Source organism: Podarcis cretensis (genome assembly GCF_951804945.1).
Source record: "Podarcis cretensis genome assembly, chromosome: 6".
In the NCBI taxonomy this organism is placed as follows: Eukaryota; Metazoa; Chordata; class Lepidosauria; order Squamata; family Lacertidae; genus Podarcis; species Podarcis cretensis.
Window position 1 is genome coordinate 53,065,281 of NC_137175.1, and position 21,809 is coordinate 53,087,089.

At 42.0% G+C, this 21,809-nt stretch overlaps 2 protein-coding genes across 3 annotated transcripts in view; one reads left to right on the forward strand and one right to left on the reverse strand.

Annotated features, from left to right (window-relative positions):
• The first annotated feature begins 223 nt into the window (after positions 1 to 223).
• TOE1 (target of EGR1, exonuclease) lies at positions 224 to 6,606 on the forward strand. 2 transcript variants are annotated; one of them, XM_079980380.1, is made up of 8 exons: positions 224 to 334; positions 771 to 891; positions 1,206 to 1,246; positions 1,675 to 1,771; positions 2,003 to 2,161; positions 2,881 to 3,140; positions 4,820 to 4,994; positions 5,690 to 6,606. In XM_079980380.1, exons 2-8 carry the CDS (start codon positions 781 to 783, stop codon positions 6,464 to 6,466), a joined length of 1,620 nt encoding a protein of 539 aa, XP_079836506.1. In that variant the 5' UTR covers positions 224 to 334; positions 771 to 780; the 3' UTR covers positions 6,467 to 6,606. The 2 variants fall into 2 exon arrangements, with proteins under 2 accessions (XP_079836506.1, XP_079836505.1); XM_079980379.1 differs by lacking the exons at positions 224 to 334; positions 771 to 891; positions 1,206 to 1,246 and having other exon boundaries at positions 1,261 to 1,771.
• A 3,290-nt stretch (positions 6,607 to 9,896) lies between these two features.
• TESK2 (testis associated actin remodelling kinase 2) overlaps positions 9,897 to 21,809 on the reverse strand; it is a 64,295-nt gene continuing 52,382 nt past the window's right edge. Inside the window, exons 9-11 of the mRNA XM_079980316.1 lie at positions 16,896 to 16,982; positions 16,317 to 16,464; positions 9,897 to 13,947 (exon numbers count right to left, since the gene is read on the reverse strand). Of these exons, the coding sequence (XP_079836442.1) occupies positions 12,941 to 13,947; positions 16,317 to 16,464; positions 16,896 to 16,982 (1,242 nt within the window). The 3' untranslated portion in view covers positions 9,897 to 12,940. The remainder of the gene's footprint in view (positions 13,948 to 16,316; positions 16,465 to 16,895; positions 16,983 to 21,809) is intronic.

A 21,809-nucleotide genomic window follows, 5' to 3' on the forward strand; every position in this document is an offset into this window, starting at 1 on the left:
CAGAGAGCAATGAATGCGAGTTTTACTTTGGTGCAGTAGGCTAGTTTTTACACACTCACACATCCCACCCTATCCAAGCCCAGAAATCATTTTCAGAGTACATTTTCGCCATGCAAAGCTGGGCTGGTGAACAGCTGGGTGAGCTAAGGAGATTGTGGGCCTGGGGAGAATGAGTGGGTTTGGATGCGGCGAAAGGCACTTGCAAAGACAGCTAGGCCTACGCGCCACCCTTAGAGGAAGGACCCCAGAGAGCAGGACGCGCCGGAAGCTGGCGAGTTGAACGACAAGGGAGATGGCGGTTCTCTAAGTAACTCGCAGGTGTCACTTCTCGAAGGTAAGAGAAGGTCTTTCGAAAGCACCTTCTGGGAGGAGGTATTGTGCTCAGCGGTTTCTTGTGCAGACGATGTGCATTCTCCTAAACGAGTTAGTGGCCAGGGACCAGGAAATGGTGGTGGAGCGGAGGTTTAAACTTGATCTTACCTATAACGTGCATGTTATGGATCATGTACTGATTACTTTTTACTGTTCCCGTTCTAGTTCTGGTTTGAGCTTTAACGAGATGAGGCATTTACTATACCTGGGGCTCTTGGGTTTTTTGCCATATAAAGCAGCGGTTCCTATTCTCTTTTTTTCTGAGGTGTTGTTATTTGATATATGCAGGGAGCAATCTGTGGGTTCGGGTTTTTTTAATTAGTCATTGGTATCCCCAAAGCAAAATTAACCATTGGATTGTAAAAGTTATGCATGTCTAATCTCTTGTGTCCCAACAGCTGCATAAGGATGACTTCCTTGAAAGTGCCAGTCATCGATGTCCAGAATGATAATTTCAAGGAGCTCTGGCCATCCATGCTCTTGGCCATCAAAACATCTAGCTTTATAGCTATTGACACGGTGGGTAGAGTTGCCCTTCTTTGTGATTTCTCAAAAAGGGCAGGGGCGGGGACTGTAACTTTGATGGTAATTGGGTTGCTGTCTTTGCTAGGGAAAGCTGACACCATTTTATTTAATTTTTCCATTGGTCTATCTACCTATTCTTTATACTACTTTCCAGGGTTTCAGACAGGAGTTTTCCAGCTCTGCATGGGAGACATCAGGGATTAAACCTTGAACCTTGTACATGTAAAACTGTAACACTGAGCTACAACTTATTTTACATAACTTGTTCTACCATGGAGTGGAAATCTAATTGTTATCTTTGTCCATAGGAGCTTAGTGGGCTTGGAACAAGGAAGAGTTTGTTAAATCAGTAAGTAATGTGCTGCTTCTGTGTGAGTCCTGAAGCATGATGTTCTCATTCTTGTTGTTCTGAATTATTAGGTCCTTGAGTATGGACAGCATTGTGGAGTGTCTGCCGATACTTTCAGGAGTCTTTGTTTCCCCCAACTCAGTTTCAGACACTAGTTGAGTGGACCTATTGGGATTCACAGTGGAAGCAGTTCTTTGACTGTGTGGGTGTGGATGGCTTAAGATGTGCTTGCCCATTTGGAGTAATCAGTTCTTTGAGGGCTGGAAATATGCAAGCTGTGGGGAACAGGCCCACATGCTATTAATATGCTTCAAAATTCAGGCTGGTCTCGATCTTGAATGGAAAGGTGAAATTTGTCATGTCAATAGGGAAGCTATGGTTCAGTGGTCTAAATTTCCTACTAAGCTGCCTGAGGCTTCTCCCCACAGGTGTATTGAAGAACGATACAAATCTGTTTGCAGTGCTGCCAGAACACGCTCCATTTTGTCTCTAGGAATTGCTTGTTTCAAACATCTTCCTGATAAGGTATAGTGCTCATTGTCTGGCTTTCACCCTAATTCTACTGCTGAGTTAAGAATGTGTTGCTTATAAGAGGATGGTATATTGAAGGTTCAGTCTTCAATGCATAAAGTGGTGCATAAAGTGACCAGTATTGATTCTAGACACTAAAGGAAGTAGTTGTTGATTTCTAGGATGTTACTGTTTGCACTTTTTCTGTGCTGCTCTCAATTTCTTTGAACTGGCCTGTATTTGCAGTCAGAGAACACGTACCTCTCCCAGATCTACAACCTGACCCTGCTCTGTATGGAGGATTATATCATTGAACCACAGTCAGTTCAGTTCCTGGTGCAACATGGCTTTGACTTCAACAAGCAGTATTCTCAGGGCATTCCTTATCACAGAGGCAATGACAAGGTATGGGGACTCTTTACTGTAAGGTATAAATGAGGTGAGACCACAATGAGAAAGTAACAGGTTTCTTTCTTAATATCTGCTTGGCTTCGTTTGCATTTCACACTTCTTTTGCTAATCAAAATTATCCACGTGTATTTTTAAAAAACCTTTATTAACATCAATTAACAACCCACAATGCATTTCACACTTCAGTGTCATGGGGCTGAATTGATGCTGCACAAAAATAGCCACCACCTAGTCAAAGTAGTTCTGTGGAGCTTCTGTGGAGGAGTCAGTCTGCTAGCAGCTGGTTTCACCATTGAGCTGGAGGAGAACTGCCCTCACAGAAATAAGCTTGGGAACACATACCAGGGCCTGAGCTGAAGGGGTGCGAAATGTCCTGCACTTTCATCTGACAGAGTACAGGAGAGAGTGGTGGTGGGCATCCTGCCTTTTCCAGGCTTTACCTCAGCGAAAACTAGGTGTGGTGGTTCTGCCCTAGAACCTGGGTCATGAATCCATAAGCAGTGGCAGAATTTGGGCTGTAGACCTGTACCATCAAAACAGGTGAAGGGAACTCCAGGGGATCAATGCCACCCTCTTTTGCATTTACCTCTGCTGCCTTTGCCTGCATTGACCACCCAACACTTCTTCATCCAGGCTGTTCCCATATCATAGAAACTAGTGCAGGCTTTGGAAATGAGGCCAGCTAACCTTATCCCCTCTTTGCTCTCTCACAGGGAAATGAAAACCACAGCCAGACAGTCCGTACTTTTTTCCTGGAACTGATCCGAGCCAAGAAGCCCCTCATTCTGCACAATGGCCTAATTGATTTGGTTTTCCTGTACCAGTGCTTTTATGCTCACCTTCCTGACAATTTGGGCACCTTCACTGCTGATCTTTCAGAGATGTTCCCAGCTGGAATCTATGACACCAAGTATGCTTCTGAGTTTGAGGCACGTTTTGTGGCTTCTTACCTAGAGTATGCTTACAAGAAATGGTAGGTATCTCTTGCCAGGTCAAGCTGTAAGCACCCTGACAAGGATTTTTGGGCCGAGATCCATCGTAGCACAAGTGGACATTTGCCTGATCACATAATAAGGCTTTTCCTTCCTCCCCTCCCCCCTTCACCTCCCCATGTACTCCCAAAATCTACTCTGGAGATTTGAGGGACCAGGTTTTTGGAGCACATGGGTGTGGGAGGTAGAATAGAAATTGGAAGTTCCATTGCACAGGCTGATTTCTGTTGGGTAAGCAGGCATACATCATTGAATGCTGCTCCTGGGCTTTAAGTAACGAGAACACAACTGCTGGGTCCAAGGCTGCTGCTCTTCTATTTTTACCGGAACAGGGTCTGATTTGGGTATGAATGAGTAGGGTGGAGGACAAGAAGTATGAATACCATATCTAGTTAGTGACTTTGTTACTTTCCATATAGGTTATTCTATTTATGTGCATTTTGGGCAAATACTGTGATTCAGTTAAATCTTAATTGTGATTCAATTAATCCCCAGGCTCCACTACAAACTCATAACTCCACATGCATGTACTTGCCTGCCATTTGTCTCAGGTTGTTTCCTTGCTACAGCTTTCAGCTGAAATTCTTTATGAGTTTAAATTATTATTATTACTAAATTTGTATTCTGCCCTATACCTGTAGATCTCAGGGTGGTTCACAACATAAAATTACAATATAAAAGACACAAAATACATGATAGAAATATGAACAAAACCAAACCAATAATCGCCCCTTCCACAACCCATTTTAAAGGGCATCGGATGTCAATCGGCCAAAGGCCTGGTTGAAGAGGAACGTTTTCACCTGGTGCCTAAAGATGTATAATGAAAATGAGTTGCATTTCTTTTTACTGCTTAGGAGACTGAAATCTCCTATTTGATACTAGAGCTTGGATTCTAAGTAAAGTATTTTACTTAATTCCAGTCCACAAAATTTTGACTGGCCTTGGCAGTTAGCCATAATTTATGGTCTCCACAAACTCTGCTCTGTTGGCACATGCAGAGGACCCAAGAGATGAAGGGTCAGTCACATTCCATGCTGTGCCTTTAAAACATTAAAATACAGCAAGAAGGATTCTCACTCAATTTTCAGTATCTTCAAAATGTGACATGAAGAAAAAGTTATTTGCATATATCAGAAGACTTGAAAAAGAGACTGCAACAGTCTTGTCTGCCTAATGCGGCTCCTGCCTTAAGTTCTCTGTGGCAGCAGAATGAAGGGGTAGGGTTTTTCATGTTGTCCTTGGCTACTAGCAGAAGAAACTAGTAGAAATGTGTGGAACTGACTAAACAACTCCTCAGGTTTTCTCTTCCCTTTTCTGTTTCCCCACTCCCTGATTCTAATAATCAAATGAGAGGTTTGCCTTCTGCTTATAGAAAAGTACTAGTTTGGGAAGATGCTCATACCCTGTTATGGTGTTCCAGGTATCTGGCAGTCAGGGGAACAAGCAGTTGTGCTGATAGCATTTTTATGTATCTCTGCTTCTCTTCTAAAAGGCAATGCTATGTATCTTTTATATTCTTATTTCCGCTTTAGCTCATTTTTCTACATTCAGGGGGCTTTCCTATGAGTACATAGAGGAGCCTGTCCTGAAGGGCAGTTGATCTCCTTGCTCTGACACAGCCTCTGTTCCAGGTTCTAATGCTATTCTTGCCTTCCAGCAAGCGAGAAAACTACAGGTTGAAGAATTCAGAAAAGCAGCACCTCAGCATAGAGTTCTGCAACTACCCAGACAGCATAGCTTCTTACATCGATTATCGCTTCTGTTCCCTATCAGATGCCAGCCAGTCTGGGCTTGACCCTGCAAACAAAGTCACCATCTGTCAGACATTTTCTGTAAGTATTACTTCTGTCTCCCTTCTATCTTGAAAGTTTGTCAAATAGTAAATTGTAAATAGTTCATTCAGTGTGGTGGATATTCTCAGATAGGGACTATGAGGACAAGCTGTCTAGGATGAGAGACAGGCTCTTGGGCTGGATGTGTGTTTGGCAGTGGGAGGCAAATGCTTATGCTGGTATTATGGTCAATTTTAAAGCATGGTACCTCTTTCTGCAGCTTTCTGATAAAAATGGAGAGGTGCTACCTTTTAATAATGAGGGTATCTGGGAGCTTACTAGAGAACACAAGAGACCTGCTGGGTCAGGCTAAAGGTCCATTTAGTCCAGTATATTTTCCCAACAGTGGCCCAGCCCAGAAGCCTGCAAGTAATGCATGAGGTTTGGATGATCCAGAATAGTCTTTTAATATTGCTATTTTCTGGTTAATTAGCATGGCACAATCTCACAAATGTGATAAATATCCAGAAGTTAATGTTGAAAGTTGCTCTAGGGCAACATTTCTCAAATTTGGGTCCCCAGCTGTTGGACTACAACTCCCATCATCCCTGACCACTGGTTCTGCTAGCTAGGGATGATGGGAGCTGTAGTCCAACAACAGCTGGAGACCCAAGTTTGAGAATCACTGCTGTAGGGTATCTAAGATCCAGTGATATTTTCTCAAGTGTGCTAATGATTCTCACTCTCCCCTGTAGGCCTATGGCTGGTGTCCAGATGGATTGAAGTGTTCACAGTCTCACAACATTGACCTAATAATTAATGAAGATGAGAACCACAAAGAGGACAAGCGGAAGAAAAGAAAGCAGAAGTGGAAGCATCGGAAGAATTTTGTAGAGCCCTCAAAGGAACCTGTGTTGAGAAGCCCTGAGAAGGAAGGAGAGGTGGCTTGCAATATGGAAGACGGTCCCCCATCCAAGCAGTCCTGTTTAAGCAACAAGGTTGCTCCTACTGTAGATTCTGCAGGCACAGAAACTGTATCCAGCAATGAGGAGAGTTCTATGGATGTGGAACGAGAACTAGGCTCTGACACGACAACTGATACTAAGATGGATGAGGAACAAGCCAGTGCCACAGACAATGAGGGCATCACTTTATCACCATCCAAAGATGGGCCACAACAAAGGGCAGCAGGGACTGAAGGATCCGGACCAGAAGTCCAGATAGAGTGTGCTTCTGTAGTGACGGCTTTGTCTGGCACCCAGAACCCAGTGGCACCAGTGCCTGGCTGTTCAGAGGGTGGTATTCACCGGGCTGGCTTTGATGCCTTCATGACAGGTTACATTATTGCCTACGTCCATATGCTCAAAAATGATGAACACAAAGACTCAAGTAAAGGGCCTTGGTTGCCGGACTGCCATAACAAAGTGTACCTCAGTGGGAAGTCTGTCCCCCTTCAGATAGTGAAAAGTTTGTTTTCTAAATCCTCCAAAGCTCACAGCCAGAAGATGAAATTGGCTTGGGCTAGTAAGTAGAGCTGGGAAACCTCCTACTTGGGACTTTACATAAGAGCTGCTGAAAATAGCAGCAGCTTCTACCCACAGTCATCAAACAAAAGCAGCAGACTGTGACTTTATTTTTAAACATCTGCACAATTAAATTACTCTGTACAGTACTAGAATTTCCGTTTTTGTTTGTTAAAGGTAGAGCCTTTATGTACACAGGACCAGGCAACTGTCTTAAACATGGGAGAGCTATGAGGAGCCCTAATTTATAGCATATTAATTTAATCCACTCATTCAAACCAACAGCATGAGAACCAGAAGCTTATTTTTGTAACGACCATGGAGACCACTTCTTCTCTTGCATACAAAGACCAAACAGCTTCCATATATAAGTAACAATATTTATAGCAGTATAAAACCTTGTATCTATGCAGTATTTGTGCATTTTAAATTTCAGATCAGAGCCTGTTGGGGATTACAGTCATACCTCATGCTAAGTTTGCTTCACGTTGCGGCTTTTCAGGTTATGAACATGGCAAACCCAGAAGTGTTTACTTCCGGGTTCGCCACACACAGAAGCGCTTTGCACATGTGCAGTAGCGGCGCTCTACTTAGGGACTTTTCGGGGTGCAAACAGCACCCCGAAATGGATCGTGTTTGTAAGTAGGGGAACCACTGTATATTGGTAAGTATGCACCAGCATACTTACCAAACTATATACAGTATTGTGTAAATTCCATTAAAGTGCATATTCAAAAAGATGCAAATTGCAGAGGGAGGAATGGGAGAAGGAACAACATTCAGACTCCAGGGTATGTGGTAGTGGGGGTGCTTTCATCCCACCCTGCTGCTTGTGCCCACCATTTGCATATTTTAAAATGCACATGGTAGTCATATAATTAAGCTCATTGTTTTGATGATTGAGTCTTTGGATGGGTTGGAAAAGTAGTTAACTAAAGTTCTATGGGCCTCATCAGTGCCTAGTACAAGGCATGTGCAGAAAACCTAGTAAAAGACTCTGCTCCTTAAAGTAACTTAAGACATTCTTGAGGTTCAGCAGGTCTGTTTTGAACAAGGCACCAACAGTACAACAACATACCTTTTGCAGACTTGCTGTTGCTCATATCACCTTTTATGAAATATTTCATTGTAACCAACTAAATAATTGTGTACACTGAATGACTTCCACAAGTACAACAGTGTTCCCTTTCTTCCCATTGCATGCCCCCCATGTGCTCTTGACATTTCTGCAACCTGGCAGTGTGTGCAATGATTTGGTTAGATACGGCCTATTCTTTTCTGTAACAATAATGGTGAAACTCTTGCCGCAGGAGCTAGAAAACTGCAGCTATGTGTGAGACAGAGGATGGCACAAGAGCTTGAAGATGCAAGAGAATTTCAGAAATAGGTTTCATGCTTTTCTTCTACCCATACCACTTGCCTGTTTTTTGGTAAGTTTGCTGCAGAATAAATGAGTAAGAACCTAGATGGGCTTCTGCGAACCTTAGTTTGCAAAGGGCAGAGGAAGGTATCTGCATCATTCTCTGCATTCTGTTGTTCTCAAACTAAATCAAACTGCTCAAGCCTTGGAGTGTACTTTAGGTAAAACCTACTGGAAACAACAAAGGATAAAAAATCGATTTACAAATGCTACCTTTAAAGTCACATTTGGCATTAGTAGAGGGGAAATGTGCCCAGCCAACTAATGCAGTTACAGCTGAGGTTTAATCTCTTGCTGGCTGCCTTTACTTATAAAAGGCTTTTAATCTTACTCAACTTTGTCACCACTAGTTTTAGCAGGGAAAGAAAACAGTCTGTTTTGTTAATACTCTCTTTCTCAGGCCAAATGATCCTTCCACCAATTAGTTGCAAAGACAGTGGCCTCCCCATGCTGTGGTAGTTTGGCCCTCTGACCAATCTAATCTCAGTAGAAGTATAGTATGCCCAAGTATCAGCTGCGCACAAACTTCCTTTTTGTGAACAAGCAGAAAGCCTTGGTTGATCATAGTGCTTGGTTATGCCCAAATGGCTTCCAAACAAGCCAAAATATGGAGTTAAAGGTTTTAAGTTTGCTTATATATCTTAGCTTGTTTGGCAGCTATTAACCATTTGTTCATAGTGGGAACAGGAAACCATGCTTAACTAGGATTTCCTGGCTTGTTTCACAGCTCACACAAAGGGAGGAGCAAAGCTTCCATGTGTGGGTGCCTGACACTCCTGCATATTGCAGCTTAGAATTTATTGTCATAGCACAATTATCAAGCAAACTTGGTATACAACTAAATCAGTACAGCAGGTGTGAGAAACCTGTCGCTCTCCAGATGTTACTGAACTACAACTCCCATCAGCCCCCACAAGTGTGGCCAGTGATGACAGTTCATCAACATCTGAAGAGCCAAAGGCTCCCCACATCTGCAGTACAGATCAGCCATAAGTTCTAAATCTATCCAGTATTTCCTACTGTTCCCCCCACCCAAATATATTTATACATTAAGCTTCTCTCTTTTTCTTCCGCTTGAATTTATTTTGCTTTTGCTTTTCTAACTTCTGTTTTCTGCTTCTAACACTGATGGTACATTTTAATTCACTGGTTGCCACTTATTGCTAATATTCCTAATTGATGGTGATCTGTGGGTTTCAGCTACAAAGGAGTTGTACGGGGAAAAGAGCAGAACATATTAATCTACCACTTTTGCCTGAACTGGTGCCATAACGCCCACTGCCAACACTGGTGTACTATAGCCTTTTGGGCTAGCCCTGCATGTGTTACAAGAGGTTGTTATAGCTGCTAGTCCTCAGAAGTCCTGTTCACATAAGTAGCGGAGCCAAGCATTCAGGACAAGTTCATTCAGGACAATTATAAAAGTATTTAATATAACTTGATTTGTTGACATAAGATGTTGTGATGACTACTGGGTTAAATGACTAAAAAAAGATTATACCAAATACATGAAATAGGCCAGAAGCAGTATGCGCCTGAATACCTGTTGTGTTGGGGAGGATACTGTTTATGCATTGCTTCTTGGTTTTATGGAAATGTGACTTGACCACACTGCGAAACAGAATGATGACACTTTAGTTCAAAGCACAGCTTGGATGAAAGATCAGGACGAAAGTGGGGGGTGTATTTTCTAAGCCACATACTGTTGGGTACTTGGAAATAGAAACAGCTTCTTTGGGGGGGGATCTGAATTCCACAAAACAAATAAATAGTAACTGTGTCTTTGTAGCATGAAATACTATAAAAGGAACCTCTGTGAAATCAGACATTTACCAAAGAAGCAGACTATCGCATCCCTTAAAAGTTGCACAAGAAATGCAACTGTTTCACTGGATTTCATACTGCTCAAGCATTATTCTCGCCCTTATGCTAGCGCAGCAGCTCTTGCTTTGGCGGTCAGATGATGCTGAATCCAGGCTAGAGCTTTCTTCCTTAGTTCTGTCTTTTCAACCACAAAAGTAGATTTATTTGTTTTTATTCTGAAAGCAAATTGGGAAACAGTTTACAAAAACTGACAAAGAAAACATTCAAATACTTTAAACTAGATTCATCTTTGGTTACTTATTTCAGTTCCAGTAAAACATACTGCTGCTGTAGTTCAGGAAAAAAGTCAGACCAAGTAAAACATAAAAACCAATATTTGCCTTCTTTACACATCCATAAATATCTGCAGTATTAGAAAAATGTTTCGTAAAGATTCTTTTCTGGCAGTGTTAAATTATACACAGGCTACAGACTTTTTTCCTAAGATTTAATGACAAAGTTTAGCTATTTACAGACTGCAAATATTAAGACATAAAATTCCTTCATAAATATGAAAATAGACCTTGCAAAGATCTTTAAACCTTAATCAAATATTTGGCTGCCCCCAAAGGTTATTTTTGCATAGAAATGTAGTGACATGCAGTATAAACAGCAGCATTAAGTGCAAAGAGGAATTATTCAAGTGTCTGTAGTTAAACTGGCAAGAAACACCAGTGTTCTTGGACAAGATACAGCAACCAAGAATAACCTATCATACTCCTGTCTTCTGCTGGGGTAGCAATTTGTTACATACAATTATACACAGTCATCTTTCACCAATCAGTCACAAGTATTGCTGCTATTACGTGTTTAATAAATGTAACATAGAAAGATTGAGTGAATTAAAAACAGATTGGGGATCTTAGATGGGTCTGCAGGTCGCTTGTAAGAAAGCAAGATGCATCTGTCAGCAAATCAAAAACATGATAAAAGCAAAATTCACTATTGTATTTGTACAAAGCACTGCCACTGTCTTGCCACAATCTGTATTCATTACAGCTAATGGCCAACAGCTGCTCTGCAATACTGGCTCTAGACTGCATACCCAGAAGGCCTTATGGCCAGGGGCTCCTAGATGTTGTAAAAGTGGATAGCATACATTTAATTTTAGCCACACAATGACCAAGGAATTGGCTTCCACCAAGCTCCTTCAAAAAGAACTCCATTACAGTGTGGGCTGGAGAAATGTCATGCTTTCTGTACCAGGATAAGAGACTAAAGCCTTGCACTAGCATTCTGCTAAGAATGCAGAGCAGCCATATAAGCAGCGACCCTCTCCCCCAGCTCAAGAAAGAATACCACATCTGACAGGTTGTTTGCAGAAAAACTGCATGAAAGCAGGAAAAACATAGATGAAGCAAAATTAGAGAGGCCACTTGTTTAAATCTTCACAAAACAGTAAGAGCACAAGTCAAACATCTAAAGGCTACAGGGTTCTAGGAGCTCACACATCAACCACAGACCAGAGTAGGCAGAAGTGTGGACTCCTTTCATGGCCTCTAAAGCAGACTCCAGTGCTCAGTTCTTTCAGTATCCATGCACTGATCAAGAGTAAATGCTTCTTCCTTGGAGGACAACAAAATGTTACTATATCCTAAGTGTGCAGTGAGATGGTAACACATTTATTTTTCACTGTCTTTAAAAAAATGCATGCAAAAAAATAGCTGTGGGGAGTTCTCTGGAAGGAACTTGACAAGGTTAAGGGCTCCTATATAAATAAGCATAGTTTGCAAAAAGATGTTACTGCTGTCAAGGTTGCAACAAGCAACTCTTGGGCAAAATATTGTTACCTGTTTTTCAAATATTTCCATATCTGTGATCCCCAAGTTATTGCTTGATACTTTTTGTGGACTTTCACTGTTTTTATGATTCCTTTTTGAGGGGTTAATAAGAGAGGACATCTACACACATCAGGAAGCAGCACTGCTTTTTTATTTCTTCCCCACAGGGGAGTTCTCATTAGCCTATTATATTAAAATAGGGGACTAGAGTCAAGACTTGGGACTCCAATCCCTCTTATTCAGCACCTACTAACTTCTCTCTACTTTGAGCATTGAGCTGGATTTGATACTCAGAAAGAGAGACCAGTAAGGACTGGAAGTACTATTTCTGCAGCTACAGTCAGAGTCTAGTGAACAAGCATCCCTCTTCCAATGGAGGAATCTCAGGTGAGGAACTTTTAAGTTATACAAAATGCAAATACAGACCAAGTTTCCATATGTGCACACATCTGTTCAGAGTGTGTGACTGACCCACATGGAGAGGCTAATTGAAGAGTTGCACAAAGAGCTGGACAGAGCTGGATTTTAAGAGAATGCTGATGCGGAAGGGCTGGCTTATTTTTTTAAGAGCTCTCATGTCAAACACTTGGTTATATACTTAATTTCTTCTACAATATAGAATTGGAGATACTGAAGAGTTACAAACACACAGCTGTTCATCCTCTTTGTGCACTTCAAATTTACTGAATAGGCATTTGGTTGCACAGCACCTATTATTGCTTAAGGAAAATGGGATCAACCTCTTTCTTGGTCATGGTATTAAGGTGACCAAAGCAAGTAATAATTGGACAAGGAATGCTTGAAATAGGAATCTGAGCTGTTTGCTTCCAGTGTTTGAAACTAGATTGGAAGAGGTAGGAAATTTAGCTCCAGCAGTCAAGTCTGACTTTCTTCAGTGGAAGTTTGGGTTTCAAGCCAGCACTATGAACCTGTCATTATAACAGAGGTACAGTATGCTACCACCTTATCTATCTATGTTGTCCCAGCATTGCCAGTTTCCATCTTGTTATACTCAATAAGAGGTCATTTATACCTGCTCAGCAGCTCTCAAGAAGGGACACAAAAAGAGTTTTATAGATTTTTTTAAAGGATGCCAAGTTTGGAAGAATTTCTTCAATGGGATCTAAACTGTGTACACAGACAGAAAATGGCTTCTAAGTAGAGGCAAGCCTAGGATCCCAAATTTATGGCCCTGCATTGATCCAGCCATTCCATGGAGATATTGTTCTCCCCTTCTGCCTGCAGTAGCTGCCTCCTGAGGTACGGTAAGGGATTATGATCTCTCACACACTGACATACATGCTGTCTCTCCAAATGGACTGGTCTGGTTGCTACACTTTGCTAGAGTATTCTGAAATAAAAAATTAAAAAAGCAAAGAAGTTGGGAGGAATATGCCACCATGGTATCATGGCTGAACTTTAAATGTCACATTTTGATTGCTCGCATACTGATGCTGATGCATCTGAAGATGGCAGAGAAACAAGATTTGAGATGTCACTATCCACTGCCTCAAAAACAGAGGCTTCTCTGCCAGACTGTGGGGGAGGGTTAACACTGAACAATAGTTTGGAAGACTCCGACCTAGTGGAAGGCATGTTCCTTTGAGTTTCATCTTCAACTTCCATATCTTCAGAGGAGATGCAGCTCATAAACATCTCTGAGGATCTACTATCTGAATGGTCTAAATTATGTGCCAAGATACCATCTACATTCTGGGCAACTTGCCCCCTGGGCTTTCCGAGTTCTACTTCCTTAGCAAAATTTACAGGGCAGTACCCATTTTCATCTTGGGGCTCCAGTCCATCAGAATAGTCCATTTCTTCCTCCTGCAGAAGAGGAGAAGGCGAGTCCTGCCTATGATGTTTGGCCTGAAAAGGAGGAATCTCAGACACTCCATATTGACTGCTGCTCAGTAGCTTCTGCCGCACTTCAGCCCCCAGCTGGCTGGGATCGCATCTACTAATGGTTGAAGAGAGATCCCCAAATGTTCTATTATCTTTATGCACAAATTCAAGAGATCCTGGAAGTGATCTGCTCCGTCTTATAGGAAGGAAAGAGGAGTCCAGCCAGTCAGTGTTAGAAGTCTGCCGGAATGGGGTCTGGTTCATCTTTAGACATCCTTCTGCCTCCGGGGAGTGCAAGTCAAATACAAGTGATATCACAGATTTGCTTGGCAAATCAAAAAATTTGACCTTTCCACCTTTCAAGTCTTCCCTAGAATTGAAAGGGTTGACTTTCCGGTTTGCCCCTTTGCTTGGTGTATAGTAGGGGTCCTGAACATTTATCTTGCGGCAAGGTTTGCGAGAGAATATGTCTGACTGACTGCGCGATAGCCAGATATTGCGCCGTGGACGGGGTGATTTAGGTGGAATCTTGTCATCCAGTGAACTTAGCCTTTTTACTCCTTGTCCCCTCTCCAGTAAACCTAGAATGGAGAGAAAAAGAAAATCAGACTTAAAGGATGTTGCTAGTGACAGGATTAGAATGATACAGAAAAAGATCACCAGTGTACTTATGACATTCTGTTCAGTCTTCCACAAAACCCCACACCTTGGAAATGTATGGACTCACATGGAATTCTGTATCAATTGAGATCCAAATAATTTTTTATTCAGCTAAGTAGGAAGTAAAGGTCTAGTATAGAATATTAGTACTAATAAATAGTGTTTAAAGTAATCTAAGGATAGGATCCCTAACTCCTCATGTTCATCCAAAATCTTTTCTCTAAGTCAACATTTTACTGCTTTGAGCTTCATTCTGCATAGACCATTAGAGGGGAATGAAGTACCAAGTGTTAAAGACTGAAGACAGAATAACAAGTCTTATCTCTATTACATGTGGGCAAGTATTTTCAAAGGCCAACGTAACAGGAGATATAGCCTTCCCATTCTATTATTGTGCTCTGTGCACTAGCAGATTGTTCCCAAGAACAAGAGTTGAGGAGGACAGCCACCATTTCATGAGACTATAAGACAAATTCATGCTACTAAAGGCTGATGTTTTCAACGTGAGGTTTCCTTAGAGCAAAGACACCCCTGTGCTTTGAAAGGTGAAGGCAAACAATAATACCTCCCTCTGGAAGTGAAGAGGTTATATTCCACATCAGCTTTGAAACAGCACATAGTCCAGTGCAGAAACTATGACACACAGCAGTTGGGCTTGGGGGTAAAATCTGTTAAATACATGTAAATAATGCATCACTAAATAGAGCAACTGCAAATATTAAGGTCAAGTGGAAAGTAGCTGTCCCAGCCATGTAACAGCTTCCTCTCAAAACTGAGAACAGGTACCCAAATTTTGGCTGCAATTTCTCTAAGCACACCAGGGGGCAGTGTGATGCTTTACAAGAAGGTACAATCCAATCCTAACACCAACGCTTTCTATGTTTTATTATGTTAAACATACATATTTCTGGGTACATTAAAGGATTTGCAATTAACCAGCACTGATACAGAAACCTTTTGAACAAGTTTCAGGGTCCACATGTATCTCCCATATATGAAAGCGCTTCCTCATTTGCACAATGCCAAGTACAGCTCTCCTCACATGTCTCCAGTGCCCTTAATATTGCAAAGAATGAAGAACCCAGTGTACTCTGGATCAAGCTGACAGCGGCTATTGCTGTTCAAATGAAGGCACTTTTCCGTACAGTCCTCAATCCTTATTGTGTGGGGTAATGACACCTATGGCCCAAAACAATGTATTCAGTCCCTAGATTCATTTCACTCGCAGTTTCCACAAACCAACTTGCAGCATTAGTCTTCAAAGCTGCAAGAATTCAAACTGATCTGATATAGCCTCTAGGAAATACTTTGCAATAAGTCAGCCTCTGGTTAAAGGTCAGACATCCCAAGCCAACAAGGAAGAGCTTAATTTGGATGAAGTTCCTGGAATCTGTTTCACAAGGGCACAGCAGACACCAGGAGCCTTGTTTGCTTCTAAAATTAGATATTTAAACTCCAAAAGTGCAAGCTACAGAAAAAGCTACTAACAGCTAGTAGTTACTTATGTAACAGTTTCCTTTTGAGGTCTATATAGTTAGAATTTGGGTACCTACGGAGCTGGGCTTTAGAAAAAGTGGGAAATAAGAATAAAAAAGATGAACGATCAAAAGTTTACATCATATGCAAATAAAATGTTCCCTTTGAAAAATAAAATAAGAGGACTAATGTCAAGCAACAAAGCATTTGTGAGAACTGGTCTTCATCTGTCATAGCCTATGATGCATAAAAAATGGGTGTCTCAGAAATGATATTAGGGTATGGGGGAAAGTTTGTTCTCAAAGTGGCACCTCCTCTGATCCTGCAAGGATTACGACACCAAACAAAGGATTATTTTACTCCACTAGTCAAGATGACCCTTAATGACATTAAGCAGAGCAATTCTAATTCACATTTACACATGGGGCGTGGCAGAGAGAAGACAACATCCTGGAGATCCACTTGCAGAGTGTCCATCATACCAACTGTCCTGCTACTGCCACTGCAAACAGAGCAGCTTCCTTTTCTCTCCCCAGCCCGAAGCGACAGGGCTGGGACAGAGTTGCACCTTTTCCATGGGCCTGTCTGGGGAAAGGGGGCTTTGGCACACACCTTGTTTCCCCAATGCAACATCAATATTGAATTTCGTGATAATGTAGCTCAAGTCAAGTTTTCTTATTTAGAAATAAAAGTATTATTTCTGGTTTACATTCCCCATCAAAAATTCAAGAAAGGAACCCTCACTATAATACAATTTTTGTTATTCTTGATTAGTAATCGGAGCAGCTTTGTGCTCATTCCCCTTGATCCCTACCTTTGGAAACTGAGATGGGTTTTCGATCTGCGCTGTCCAGATTTAGGAGCTTTCTTTCTCTTTCAGCCTCCTCACTTTTCAAGTTCCCTAGAATTTCCTCCAGTGTCTTGCCAATGTCAGCAAATGAAGGACGTAATTTTGGGTCCATCTATTAACAAAATAAGTGACAAGATACATAAGAGCTTAGTCATGAAGAAAAATCTGTACACATAGCACTATGTTACAAAAACATTATTTTCTTGGTTTTTTATAAATTAATTCTCACAGGCACCATCTTTAACACATGTATACCTACAGGCATATTGTTATGTTACATGGAAGAAAGATTAACTGATGTTTCATTTTGACAAAGCCATACATCTAAAGCAATGTGGAGCAGAGGAACTATAACTTTTAAAATATCCTCTTTGCTTTAAAATATCCTATTTGCATTCCAGAAATCTAACATTAGATTGTATAGATGTCCTCTCCTCCAAGTCCCTCATGAACCATTTATCCAAGTTACCAGAGGACTCAGTGTACTGATGTTTTGTTTTAGGAAATATGCTCATTCCATTATTTTCCTTTAAATATACTCACATTGCAGCAGTTGAAGGCCAACTGGAGGAAGTTAGGGGGACAATCTCCCACCATGTGCTGGAAAGCATCATAATCCAACCCAAAATTCTGCAAGTAGAGGTGGAAAAAGAAAAGGAAGGGAAAAGTTAACAATTGAGGCACAAGAGAGGACGGGGGAGGAAATATGTGCTAGACGAGGAAATGAGGAAATCATGAAGACAGTGTTACAAGGCAAAGCATGAACGGGAATTACAGATAATAATTCTCTACTTAAGCAATACAATGAATTACATATATAGGTTATTCCCCATACAAGCAACACACCAAATCATATCTATTAGTGCTCTAACACAAATGCAAGGTTCCTATGTAGATATGAGCAATGGCAAGGGAAAAGGGTAATTTCTTCTTGTCTCAGTTTGTGCCTTGATCTTGTATGGACACTGAGGTATACCTACTGTCTCCTAAACATTCTGCCATATGAGCTGAATTTATCTGAAGCACAGTTCATATAACCTGACATTCCTAACTGTACAATGTTTAGCCATCTACAGCTTAAAATGCATAAATAAACTGCATAACGTATCTGTGATGAAGTAGGAAAACTTTCAACTTGCATCATAATCCATCTAGTTTTGCAATAACTTTGGCATAGACTACTTTAAGAGTTGGTAATTTCATGTTCTCTCCAAGGCAAGATGACTGCCTCAAAATCCCCCCTTCTCTTGCAAAGAGAAGACATTTTCTACACTTTCAGTTTGAGAATATTTCATAGGAAGCTGCCTTAAGCCAGGTCAGGCTACTTGCAATTTGTCTCCTGCAGAGGTCTATCAAATCAGTGCCTACCTAGTCTTTTTAACTGGAGATGCCTGGGGTTGAACCTGGAACTTTCTGAATAGGTAGGATAGGACATGACAACTTCTCTCTTATCCTGCTCTCTGTGAAAAGGCAGAAGTGCATCTGAGGTAGTGAGGCAACTCGCCAATACCAAAATGTATTTCTAATTTAGAAGAGAAGGATTCCTATGCAGATAGTCCTCTTTCAGTGAATAAGGTACCATCAATAACCTGCTTTGGGTTATACCAGTCAGATATTATAGAAGCTCATGACTAATTCCTGATGTAGCATTCACCTGCAAAGTATAATTATGTGCTTTAAATGGGGAAGGAGTGGAGAGAAGGGGTTAGTGCCAGTCTCTGCATGCAACTGTAGCAGAGGATGAATGCTTTCTTAGAAGACTTATACAGCGGTCATTCACAGAATCATAGAGTTGGAAGAGACCACAAGGGCCATTGAGTCCAACCCCCTGCCAAGCAGGAAACACCATCAGAGCACTCCTGACATATGGTTGTCAAGCCTCTGCTTAAAGACCTCCAAAGAAGGAGACTCCACCACATTCCTTGGCAGCAAATTCCACTGTCGAACAGCTCTTACTGTCAGGAAGTTCTTCCTAATGTTTAGGTGGAATCTTCTTTCTTGTAGTTTGGAACCATTGCTCCGTGTCCGCTTCTCTGGAGCAGCAGAAAACAACCTTTCTCCCTTCTCTATGTGACATCCTTTTATATATTTGAACATAGCTATCATATCACCCCTTAACCTCCTCTTCTCCAGGCTAAACATGCCCAGCTCCCTTAGCCGTTCCTCATAAGGCATCGTTTCCAGGCTTTGACCATTTTGGTTGCCCTCCTCTGGACACGTTCCAGTTTGTCAGTGTCCTTCTTGAACTGTGGTGCCCAGAACTGGACACAGTACTCCAGGTGAGGTCTGACCAGAGCAGAATACAGTGGCACTATTACTTCCCTTGATCTAGATGCTATACTCCTATTGATGCAGCCCAGAATTGCATTGGCTTTTTTAGCTGCCGCGTCACACTGTTGGCTCATGTCAAGTTTGTGGTCAACCAAGACTCTTAGATCCTTTTCACATGTACTGCTCTCAAACCAGGTGTCACCCATCTTGTATTTGTGCCTCTCATTATTTTTGCCCAAGTGCAATACTTTACATTTCTCCCTGTTAAAATTCATCTTGTTTGTTTTGGCCCAGTTCTCTAATCTGTCAAGGTCGTTTTGAAGTGTGATCCTGTCCTCTGGGGTGTTAGCCACCCCTCCCAGTTTGGTGTCATCTGCAAATTTGATCAGGATGCCCTTGAGTCCATCATCCAAGTCATTGATAAAGATGTTGAATAAGACTGGGCCCAAGACAGAACCCTGTGGCACCCCACTAGTCACTCTTCTCCAGGATGAAGAGGAACCATTGATGAGCACCCTTTGGGTTCGGTCAGTCAGCCAGTTACAAATCCACTAAGTGGTAGCATAGTCAAGTTTGCATTTTACCAGCTTCTTTACAAGAATATCATGGGGCACCTTGTCAAATGCCTTGCTGAAATCAAGGTAGGCTACATCCACTGCGTTCCCTTCATCTACCAGGCTTGTAATTCTGTCAAAAAACGAGATCAGGTTAGTCTGACATTACTTATTTTTCAGAAATCCATGCTGACTATTGGTGATCACAGCATTCCTTTCTAGGTGCTCACAGACTGTTTGCTTAATGATCTGCTCCAGAATCTTCCCTGGTATTGATGTCAGACTGACTGGGTGGCAATTATTTGGGTCCTCTCTTTTCCCCTTTTTGAAAATAGGGACAACATTTGCCCTCCTCCAGTCTGCCGGGACTTCGCCTGTTCTCCAGGAATTCTCAAAGATGACTGCCAGTGGTTCTGAGATCACATCTGCCAGTTCTTTTAATACTCTTGGATGCAGTTCATCCGGCCCTGGAGACTTGAATACATCTAAACTAGCCAAGTATTCTTGTACTATCTCCTTAGTTATTCTGGGCTGTGTTTCCTCTGCTGAATCATTTGCTCCAAATTCTTCAGGTCGGGCATTGTTTTCTTTATCGGAGAAGACTGAGGCAAAGAAGGCATTGAGGAGTTCAGCCCTTTCTGTGTCCCCTGTTTGCATTTCACCATCTTCTCCTCTGAGTGACCCCACTGTTTCTTTCTTCTTCCTTTTGCTACGAACATACCCATAAAAGCCTTTTTTGTTGCTTTTAACCTCTCTAGCAAGCCTGAGTTCATTCTGTGCTTTAGCTTTTCTGACTTTGTGTCTACACGTGCTGGCTATTTGAATTCCTCTTTGGTGGTTTCCCCCCTTTTCCATTTTTTGTACACATCCTTTTTTAATCTTAACTCAGTTAAAAGTTCTTTAGATAGCCACCCTGGCTTCTTTAGGCAGCTTCCATGTTTCCGTCTCATTGATATTGCCTGAAGTTGTGCTTTTACTATCTCCCTCTTAACAAACTCCCAGCCATCATAAACTCCCTTTCCTTTTAGTATTACTGTCCATGGGATCTCACCCAGCACTTCCCTAAGTTTTATGAAGTCGGCTTTCTTAAAGTCAAGAAATTGAGTCCTAGTATGCTTGGCTGCTCCTTTCCGCTGTATAGTAAACTTCAGAAGAGCATGATCACTCGCGCCTAATGATCCTTCCACTTCTACCCCACTAACCAGGTCATCAACATTGGTTAGGACCAGATCTAAAATGGCTGTTCCTCTTGTTGCTTATCCCACTTTCTGGACAACGAAGTTGTCTGCAAGGCCAGTGAGGAATCTGTTTGACCTTATGCTCTTGGCTGAGTTTGACATCCAGCAAATATCCGGGTAATTGAAGTCCCCCATTACTACTATCTCCCTTCCTTTTGCATGCTTGGCCATCTGTTCCAGGAAGGCATCATCTATGTCCTCTGTTTGGCTTGGGGATCTATAGTAAACTCCCACAATGAGGTCACTGGTATTCTTCTCTCCCTTAATTTTGACCCAAATGCTCTCACTTTGGCTTTGAGGTTCTAAATCTTGGATCTCTTCACAGGTATACACATCCCTGACATATAACGCCACTCCTCCTCCTTTCTTGTCTGGTCTGTTTCTCTGAAATAGATTGTATCCCTCCATTTTTACATTCCAGTCATGGGACTTATCCCACCAGTTTTCAATGATGCCTATTATGTCATATTTAGTTTGCTGTACCAAGAGCTCAAGCTCATCTTGTTTATTTCCCATGCTTTGCGCATTAGTGTACAGACACTGAAGTCCATTAATCATTCCCCCGTGTCTCTTATTTAAGGATTTTTTCCTCCCACCACTAGGTCTGTGTGCTGTTTGCTCCATTTGGTCTATGACATTTAGATGATCATCTTCATCAATTGATAGACTCCTACCTTCAGGAGCACTGTCTCCCTCCCCCACATTAGTCAGTTTAAAGCCCTCCTGATGAGGTTTCTGAGATTTTTGGCAAAAACATTCCTCCCAACCGTTGTGAGGTGCAGCCCATCGCTTGCCAGAAGTCCATCTTCAAGAAACTGCAGTTCGTGATCTAAGAATCCAAACCGTTCCTGTTTACACCATTTGCGAAGCCAGCTGTTCACTTCCACTATTTTTCCCTCTCCCTGGGCCACGTCGTTCAACTGGGAGGACAGATGAGATGACAATTTGTGCATTTAATTGCTTCAATTTCCTGCCCAGAGCCTCGTAGTCTCTTTTGATCTTCTGGAGGCTATTGCTTGCAGTGTCATTGGTTCCCACATGAACCAAGAGGAAGGGGTATTTGTCAGTGGGTTTTATGATTCCTTGCAGTCATTCAGTTACATCTTGGATCTTAGCCCCGGAGAGACAGCACACTTCCCAAGACATCTTGTCAGGCCCACAGATCACTGCTTCTGTTCCCCTCAGTAGGGAATCCCCTATCACCACTACATGCCTCCTCTTAGGTTTGGTCGGGGTTCTTCCGTGAGCTGTCCGTTCCAAGGTCGCCTGCACATTCCCTGAGGACTGACTTTGCTGCTCGTTTTCATATACCTGATCGACTGTAATGAGGGAGAGATCCTCAAATGGAGTCTGCTCTTCGTCTTCCAAGCTAGGGGAGAGGACCTCAAAGCGAT